The sequence below is a fragment of the Pseudochaenichthys georgianus genome, chromosome 23 (genome assembly GCF_902827115.2).
Source record: "Pseudochaenichthys georgianus chromosome 23, fPseGeo1.2, whole genome shotgun sequence".
NCBI lineage: Eukaryota > Metazoa > Chordata > Actinopteri > Perciformes > Channichthyidae > Pseudochaenichthys > Pseudochaenichthys georgianus.
The window spans coordinates 6,979,244-6,989,059 of NC_047525.1; the positions used below are offsets into that span (position 1 = coordinate 6,979,244).

Here is a 9,816-nt window from a genome sequence, read left to right on the forward strand (position 1 = left end):
ATACATTTTAATATTCTATAATGTTCACCACTGCTGTATTATACCCTGTGTATATGTATTCTAAGAGCTGAAGGCCACCCTGGGGTCCTTAGGGTACATTTTAGAAACATTTTAGATTGACTCCCTGAGAGTTGACACAAGTTGACCAGTTTTTCATCTATTTCAGAACAAACTGAGATGCAGATCGGATGGGGGCTCTGGGTTGTTTTGGGGGTCCTTGAGATGAGAAACGTTTCGAGAAGGCCTGCCATAAGGCACATTCTTCCTCTTGCGGAGGGGGATGGGAGGGGAAGTGTTGTTGCTCCGTCTCTCCCCCACCATGTGCATACCAGAGACTTTAACCTGCAGACACCGACCCGCAGCTCGGGAACACACACAGAGACCCTCCTCACACTGCACCAGGGGAAGCACACACTCATTGGGACACGTAGAGAGATGTAGCTTCAATTATCATCCTATTTTTCTGCCATTTTAAAGAAGGGGGGCTCCGGAGAAGGGGGTGGTGCATCAGAGCCAGAGATCCTATTACACATCCAGACTTTTCATGGCAAGTTTTTTGGAAGTGGGGGAGGGCGATCCTGCAACTTTGTCGGCCTGATGTCTGTTTAATACCCATCCTAAAAGCTTCAAATGAATACTTGATATGGTTTTGAGGCGATGATGCGGTTGTTCTACAGCTGAGGTCACTTTCTGGAGCCGATCGGATCTGGATAATGAAGGAATCCCGGAGGATCCAGCGGGGATCGGCCGAGAACTGCAGGATACAAAAGTTTGGGAGGACTGGGAACAAACTTTGAAACGCCCTGCAGATCTCCTTCATAATGCCGAGTTTGGAAACGTATTCGAAATCTAAAGAAGACAAGTTGATCTCCGGGTTTCTTTAGATACAACTGAATCATTTAATCGGTTTTGCACGGCTCGTTCTCGTCCCCCAAGATGTCCTCCTGGGCTCGGAGCCCCATTGTTGGGTTTTGCGGGATGCTGTGCGTCTGGGCTGCCTGGCTCTCAGGCTGCGGGGCGGTGTTGTCTCCAAACGGGACCATATTTGAGGACCACTGCAAGAAAACCTCGACCTGTGAGGCTCTGAAATACAACACATGTCTGGGGTCGCCTCTGCCGTACACACACACTTCTCTGGCCCTGGCCGAGGACTCCAGCACCCAAGAAGAGGCTTTTGAGAAGCTGGCCATGTGGTCCGGTGAGATCCAGGGTTCATCTGTTCAATAAACACCAATATATATACTCCATCTGATGTGAATACTTTAGAGTGTGGGAGAGGACTGATCATCATCCTGTGATCCAATTAGACAACTGTACTCTTGGATGTATGTTAGTTGTACTATGATAGATTAAATGTCAAAAATATATTGGGTTATTATGAATAGCTATCTAACTTACTTGTTTTGAAAGTGATCAATACGATGTTTAATTTCACAAAAAATCCATTGTGAACTAACCAGGTCAATTCTAAAAATCAAATGACAATAAAAACCTGACCCTCAGGCTTTTATTTTGGAGCAATTAATACATACATATATCAGTTTCACTACATAGGAAAAGTCAGTGTTGTGTACCTGGTTTGTAAGTGCTAATAATGTTAATTGTTATGACAAAGGGCTGTGATGAGGGGTCTCAGAGGGGAGAGAGCCCCAACAGGAAATGAAGGGGTAAAAGCCATTAAAGACGACAAAAGGAATCACTCATAGGTGCTAGGGAGCTAACAATGGAAGAGTGTCCCCAATAAAAGGGTTTTAGATATTCTGCTTCACATTCATATGCTCTCTCTAATGACCTGTCAGACCCAGGCCCCCGCCTCTCAGGGTCAGGGGTCCCATCCACCCATACCTTTTTGTGTTGTTGGATATGGTTTATTATGGCTGCTGTGTAATGTAAACACAATAGCAGCATACATAATAACACATGGGAGGGATAAGAAGTCATCATTTTTTTTTAAAACCCCACAAAATTCCCGTTAACCCAGTCTCAATTAATAGTTTCATTGGCTTAAGGACGATTACGAGTGATCCTGCTAATACAGATTTTCACACAAAATTGTCACTACATTTTTAGCAGCTGGATGATAAGGTGTTAGTTGTCTAAACGGCTGATTAATCAAGTTAAACCATGTCTTATTACACAATAGATGGTTAGATTATGTGAAGGTGTTTCAATTATGATCAAACTGATATATTCTTGGCCCTGCCACATTTCTCTATTCATGTGTTTGTGCTTGTCATCACCGTCATGAGTCTGATAAGTGTAGCAGATTATCGTACACATCTCATGATTTATTTCAATGTGTGTAAGACTGTTGTTCCATCCCACAGGTCTGCGTAACGCTCCTCGCTGCTGGACGGTCATCCAGCCGCTGCTCTGTGCCGTCTACATGCCCAAATGTGAGAACGGCCGAGTGGAGCTGCCCAGTAAGAGCCTGTGTCTGGCCACACGCCGGCCCTGCAGCATCGTGGACCAGGAGAGGGGCTGGCCCAGCTTCCTTACCTGTGACAAGTTCCCAGTGGGCTGCGCGGTAAGCTTCGTTGTGATGAAATGTATTGATGCTGAGGGTCAGAGGTCAACGTTGCACTAGGATCTCACCTTCTCCTCTGTGTGCAGAACGAGGTGCAGAAGCTGAAGTTCAACATGTCCAGCCGCTGTGAAGCCCCCCTGGTGAAGACGGACATCCAGTCCAGCTGGTACAAGGACGTGGAGGGCTGCGGGATCCAGTGTGACAACCCCCTGTTCACCGAGGAGGAGCACAACGACATGCACGCTTACATCGCATACTTCGGCACCATCACCCTCCTCTGCACCTTCTTCACCCTGGTGAGACTACACTACCCATGATGCTTGTTTTGCCTTATAGGGAAAGAGACTATGCATTTTCTTTTGCATGGAAATCAGAATCAGAATACTGGGGGGAAAGGCTTACGGGACAGTTTCTCCATTTAAAAATGGAATAAGTTAAAGGTTTTGAAAAAAGTGAAAGAAACATATTTACGTTAACACAATAAGTTAAAATAAGAATGTGAAATCAGAAGATACAAATACATATACAAAATATCTATACAATATGAAGTTAAAGTAAAAATGTGCACATTGTACTTTAACATATTATATTTAATTATATTAGATGCAACTTTATTGTCATTGCACAAGGTACAAATACATTTATCTTTGCAAAAGTGCCAAGAGTAGATTACAGCATCGTCACATATGAAGTTACAGTATCAGAGTTGGTGCATCTGTAAGGAAAGATACAGTCAAGTTGTACAAATATAAAATCATTATTTACAGATAAGATGCCAGTTCTGAAACATGAAAACAAGGCGCTGTGGGTAGAAGCCCCAGGAGTGTGAAAGGGAAATGTGGAAGTAGAAAACATAGATGCCCGTTTTTAAAGGGAAGCCTCCAAATATCCAGATGTTTCTCTGGTATAACCGTCTTCTCCTCTGTTTCAGCTCACGTTTCTTGCCGACTGGAAGAACTCCAACCGTTACCCAGCCGTCATCCTGTTCTACATCAACGCCTGCTTCTTTGTGGGCAGTATCGGCTGGCTGGCCCAGTTCCTGGATGGAGCGCGGGAAGAGATCGTGTGCAAGAGCGACAACACCATGCGCCTCGGGGAGCCCTCGTAAGTCACACACCAGCTGAGATGAAACCTCCTTCCCACATACAGAAACTAAACCCTGAACTCGTGTCTGGCTACAGGTCTTCAGAGACGCTGTCCTGCGTCACCATCTTCATCATTGTGTACTACTCCCTGATGTCGGGTGTGATTTGGTTCGTCATGCTGACCTATGCCTGGCACACGTCCTTCAAAGCCCTGGGCACCACCCAGCAGCCGTTGTCCGGCAGAACCTCCTACTTCCACATGGTCACCTGGTCGGTCCCCTTCATCCTCACCGTGGCCATCCTGGCTATCGCTGAGGTGTGTGGGAGACCTTTTCACTATAAGATCTGATTCCAGCCCTGCGACAAGCTTTGATTTCAATCTCATGTCTCTGGTGTGTTTTCTACAGGTGGATGGAGACTCGGTGAGTGGGATCTGTTTTGTCGGCTACAAAAACTACAAATACCGCGCTGGGTTTGTGCTGGCCCCCATTGGAGTTGTGCTTGTTGTCGGCGGTTACTTCCTCATTCGGGGTGAGACTCATTGACCATCCTTTGAAAAGCAATTTTAGCCCTTTTTTTCACATCCTTCAAAACTCTGTGAGCTCCAGAAGTGCTCCTCAAAAAATCAACACCAAATCATTATTCATTTTTTTCCTTCCAGGTGTCATGACTTTGTTTTCCATTAAGAGTAACCACCCAGGACTGCTGAGTGAGAAAGCTGCCAGCAAAATCAACGAGACGATGCTGAGGCTGGGTATGTTCTCTCATCTGATGCCATTACACTCTACAGCGGGGACCTGAGAAATATTATATATACTATATAAATGTATCATTTAGAGTTGGAACGTGGATCAAACTAAGTATTGAAGAAAGTCAATGTTTCAGTTGAGGAACAAGAACATTTCTACTCTCCTTTTACCCAATATTCAATGTAAGCTCGGTTGGATGCTAGTCAATCGGAAGCTATTGGTACCTGCTTATGTGGATAACTATGTAAATGATGCTGTATGATGTCCTTTTGTTGTTCTGTTTATGTTTTTATGTTTCATGTGGAACTACTTGAGCAGGTCTCCCTTGAAAAAGAGATCAATGATCTCAATGGGATTTATCTGTATAAATAAAGGTTAAAAAAAAAAAAATTACGGTATGAATGCCATTGGGGGAAGTGCCTGGTATCTTTCATCTGATATATTGCTCTATTTCTCTTTTTCAGGTATATTTGGATTCCTGGCTTTTGGCTTTGTTTTCATCACCTTCGGCTGCCACTTCTACGATTTCTTTAACCAGGCTGAATGGGAGAGGAGCTTTAGAGAATATGTGCTGTAAGTTTGACTGACTTTATTTCGTAATCAGAAATCAAAATCGAGTTTATTTCCATGTACGTTACAAGGAATTTGCTTTGGTGTATGGTGCTGCAAACACAACATGAGCAAACAAGTAGTAAGTCAAAGTAACACATCTGTGATGGTGTTGCCTCACACCTGCACACAGAGATCCACACACCGAGCTGAGGCCCCAGACCGCTCACCCAGCTCTCAGCGGTGAATGCAGCCTCTTTCCCCGCAGTGTTGACACTAGCTGTAGTGGAAATAATTTAGCCTAAAAAATGTAAACCGTTCTCTTCCGCCCTGACGTGTAAAAGGCTTTCTTATTTGCCAGATCCAGCATTTGAATGTGCCTCAGTCCTACGTCCTCGGTGTAGAAGCACATGTTGGAGGCAGAGACTGACCATCCCTCTCTATGTTTTCAACAGCTGTGAAGCCAATGTGACAATCGCCTCTCAGACCAACAAGCCCATCCCAGAATGCACCATTAAGAACCGGCCCAGCCTGATGGTGGAGAAAATCAACCTGTTCGCCATGTTTGGGACGGGAATCGCTATGAGTACCTGGGTCTGGACCAAGGCCACCATCCTCATCTGGAAACGGACCTGGTTCAAGTAAGCAAACATAGAGAAAGTGAAATGTAACATGGTGTTGCTGCTTCTCGAATACTATGTTCCGATCTCTCTTTACGTCTCTTCTCATGGCTTGTGTTCACATCATGTCTACAGGCCTGTCCACGTCCATATATGGTTTTAAAAATATGTGAACCAGCCTGGGAAAAGTCTAATCTCTAAGCATCTAGACATGTACGAACCAAGCCAAGCTGTCCCGCCAAACATCCTGATAAACTGGGGATTTTCACCCTGACTATTTCAAATAATGGAGGCATTAATTCAGTCAAATCCTCCCAGTGTGTGCTAGTGTCTGCGCTAATCCTTGTAAACAGAGCTCACAAGGACGCACTGTGACTTGGAGTGTATTCACAGGAATTCATTCCCTTCTTGCTTTGAAAAAAACAACAATAATTCAACTTCCTTATTGTTTTCCTTAGAGGCTTAAGACTGTGTCATCGTGATGTGTCTGAAATCACAAATGTCCCATGACTGCTGATGGCATTAAGTGCGTCATCCTCAGTCTCTCTTTCTGAACCTGCCTTATGTTGCTGTGTCAGGATCCTCGGCCGCAGTGACGATGAACCCAAGAGGATCAAGAAGAGCAAGATGATCGCCAAGGCCTTTGCTCTGAGGAAGGAGCTCCACAAGGACCCCGAGAAGGAGCTGTCCTTCAGCATGCACACCGTGTCCCATGAAGGACCCGTGGGTGAGTGTTTCAAAATATCTCGGATCATAAACTGGGAATATTGTCTGCTATTAAAGTAATCCGGTGGAAGCACTGTCTGGTGATGTTTGCATACTTCCACCTTGTGGTTAATAGCCAAAACTGCAAGGCGTCTGATCTAGATTGTGAGGGGAGTATTTATTTAGTTCAAAGCCGTTTTAACACCTTTCTTCTTCTGGAAAGCAACATTTTAGTTTTCAATGGACAAACAAAATGCCTCTCAATTCTATTTGACTGGAACAGCTTTGCTAATTAGTAGATATTTAAAAACTCAGGCACGTAAGAAACATATCTGTGTGGATGGATACTACTGTAGGTAGGCTAAGTGATAAAGTATTTTTTTATTGGGTCAACTACCTCTCTAAGTTTGAGTGTGTAATGAAATGCCGCCATGTGTGCTGATGTAAAGAACCTCTGTGTGTTATTTGTCTTTCAAATGTGACCCTGAAAAGATTTTCCGTTAGCTTCTCTGTGGTGTCGAAGCTCCACAGTCATGGACAACTGTTATGTCTGTAGCTAAGACCTGCATGACACATGGTGTAAGCTGTGAGGCTGCTGTGGCTGCCCTGATTGTTTAGCTTGGAGCCGTTCAGAGCTATAGAGGCACTGTGGGGGGGGGGGGGGGGGGGCATTAAGCACATGTTGGTTTCAAAGTTGTCCTCAGTTGTTCTTAAATGTAGAGTTGTGGTTTGTCTTTTCTCATTCATAGCTGGAATACATTTTGAGCTAAATGAGCCGTCAAACGACATGTCATCAGCTTGGGCGCAGCATGTGACCAAGATGGTGGCCAGGCGAGGGGCCATCCTGCCTCAGGACATCTCTGTCACTCCCACTGGCACCCCGGGTGAGAGCAGGAGGCCATGACTCTGACTTTTCATCAACCCCTCTCCTGCTTTATGCCCTTTTTCCTTTCATCTTCTTTATCAGAGGACTTCCTTTCACAGACTTATGCTCCGTTATGTCTTTACAGTGCCGCCGCCGGACGAGAGGAACCGGCTGTGGATGGTGGAGGCTGAGATTTCACCTGAGATGATAAAAAGGAAAAAGAAGAAGAAGAAGAGGAGGAAGGAGGTGCGCCCGGCGGAGGAGGCGGTGGACCCCCAGGCCTATCAGCAGCGTGAGTTTGGGCGCAGCTCCGTGCCTCGCCTGCCCAAACTGCCCTGCCACCCCAGCCTGGTGGCCAACCTGCGGGAGCACCAGAGGATGGAGGAGGAGGTCCTGCCAGGGTCCTACCCAGACCCCATGTCCTATGAGGAGAGGTCCCCCTACCAGCCCTACCGGAGCAGTCGGAACAACTATGGCCGCAGCCTGCTCTCCAACCCTCTGACCTTCGACGACCGCCCGGAGGATCTGGGTCTCGGCCCGCGCTGCACCCCCTCAGTCTCCACCTGGCAGCCTAGTGGACCCTCCCGTTACCCCGGAGACATGGATCTCACAGACGGGCTGTCGGAGAGGTTGGCCCACGTGGCTCGGGTACCGGGGGGCCGAAGGGTCAGCTACGGACCCATTCACTCCAGAACTAATTTAATGGAGGCGGAGCTTATGGATGCTGACTCTGACTTCTGAGAGCTTTGTGGTACACAGACAAGTAATCTTCACAAAGTGCTGGATACTTTAAACTCCTTACTAAAGTGCACCTAATCCCCAGAGGTGGAACTAAGCCGTCAGTTATTTCTTACTTCATCTTTCTTTTTAGAAGACAAAGGGAAAAGTGAAAATATGTTGTGAATAAGTTAATGAAAAGATTATTTTTTATACTATATGTTTGTCCAATGAAATTTCAAAAGCAACTCCGTGATGACAAGGCGAGTGAGGCAGCTAAACTTTATGTGGCTTGAAACATTTTGTTCTGAAACTGGTACCAGACAGCGCTGTCTGTGACCACATGAACCCGGGCAGGGGGCAACTCACTGTTGGATTTACCAGTGAGGACATTTGGAGATAAAGGCATTGGATACAACTTTTGAAAGTCTACCCTTTGATGGTGTTATAATCATTTCTACTGCCCAAGGGAGGGCAGTACAACCGCACTCATACAGAAGACCATACAGGTAATACATGCTACAGGATACTTGCAAATACTGTTAACCAAGGTCTTCTTTTGTGCTACATTTGTATTATCTTAAATCTTTTCTCTTTCCACCACTATTTAGCCATTACATGCTTGTGTTCGTGTGCAGTTCATTTGAGGTACTAACATATATCTCCCTTTCCCTGTTAATACTAATATCACTAAAATGACATACACACACTCACACAGAAGCCATGAGTACTGAAATAAATGATTACATGTGTATAAGTATAAGTTACATTTAGGGCGCACAGATTCACATTGTGAAGATAAACTTCCTCCATTGAACTAACATCTGCAAAGTTACATGTTAGTTTTAATAATAATTTAAAATGTAACCAGATAGCAGGCATTAAGTTACTGAGCTAAAATATCAACATATTATTTGCAGATGCTCTGTTGCCTGGTGCAATAAACCAACATTAGCTTATTTTATTTACCCGAATGGAATGGCTGACTTTTTCTCAATGAGTCCTTCTTGTATATTTCACTTAAAGTGTTATTTTGTTTCACTACAGTATTTTTACTTGAGTTAATCTGTTGTACATATTTAATATAAACTGGGCTTCACAACTGTTCCACTTTCTTTAACTCAGTTGAAAATCATGTGAATTATTTTAGACTACACAGGGCTTAGGAGACACGTATTTCTCCTGAATGCTTCTTTTTTCCAGCGTCTCTCTTTCTAAATGTGTGTTCTGTAAATAGGCTGTTCATAGATTTCGCAATAAGGGTATTATTTGTACAGATTGATGTATCCGATCACTTGATTACTCTGCTGATATGGTAAATAAAAAGGGAAGAGTATGCTATAAAAAGATGTCACTGTACTTGCTGTAACCAAAACTTCCCTTAGTTTTACACTCAATATGGATACATGATGCTAAAGTAGACAGTGGTAGCTGGTACTAAATAGTTTGTCTAATGTAATGTCTAGTTGTTCATGTAAGATGTGTATGTTAGAGAATTATTTATGTCATCAGTAGATACCATACTGCTATGAATTAGACGATATAGGGAGTTTGGCAACAAAATGAAGCACAGCTGATGTCCACCTAAAAAGAGAAAAGATTGGTAATGTTTAAATAAAGATCAGTTTGGAAATTATGTTTTATGCCTTGAAAGATTTGGTTTTGGTAAGCTGTGAAGAAGATAGGCCTCGTGTTTATTCTTGTTTAGTTTCCCAACTCTGTGTAAAAAGGTACTGTCAGTTTGTGCAGCTGTACGTTTCTGTTTTGATATGTAAATAAAAGTAACCCTACACTCATCTGTGTGATTTGACGTGTTGTGCAGAAAGGTTTTCACAGAGGTCCTTTTTATTCGACAGCTCAAAGATAGAAAAAAAGGTTTTGTTCTAGAGACCGCCTAGGGATGAGATCACACCAGCCACAACGCTAAAACCAGCCTGGGGCGACAAGTGGGGGGCCACCACTTCCAACCCATTAGTTATTTATATTTGCTTAAAAAGTT

General features: G+C 44.2%; 1 protein-coding gene across 1 annotated transcript; it reads left to right on the plus strand.

Annotated features, from left to right (window-relative positions):
- Positions 1 to 351: 351 nt before the first annotated feature.
- On the plus strand, positions 352 to 9,613 carry smo (smoothened, frizzled class receptor). The gene is made up of 12 exons (XM_034075131.2): positions 352 to 1,198; positions 2,328 to 2,527; positions 2,614 to 2,823; positions 3,459 to 3,631; positions 3,709 to 3,928; positions 4,020 to 4,143; positions 4,274 to 4,366; positions 4,826 to 4,934; positions 5,366 to 5,551; positions 6,109 to 6,257; positions 6,985 to 7,119; positions 7,246 to 9,613. The coding sequence occupies exons 1-12, from the start codon at positions 937 to 939 to the stop codon at positions 7,839 to 7,841; spliced, it is 2,457 nt and encodes an 818-aa protein (XP_033931022.1). The 5' UTR covers positions 352 to 936; the 3' UTR covers positions 7,842 to 9,613.
- Positions 9,614 to 9,816: the final 203 nt, after the last annotated feature.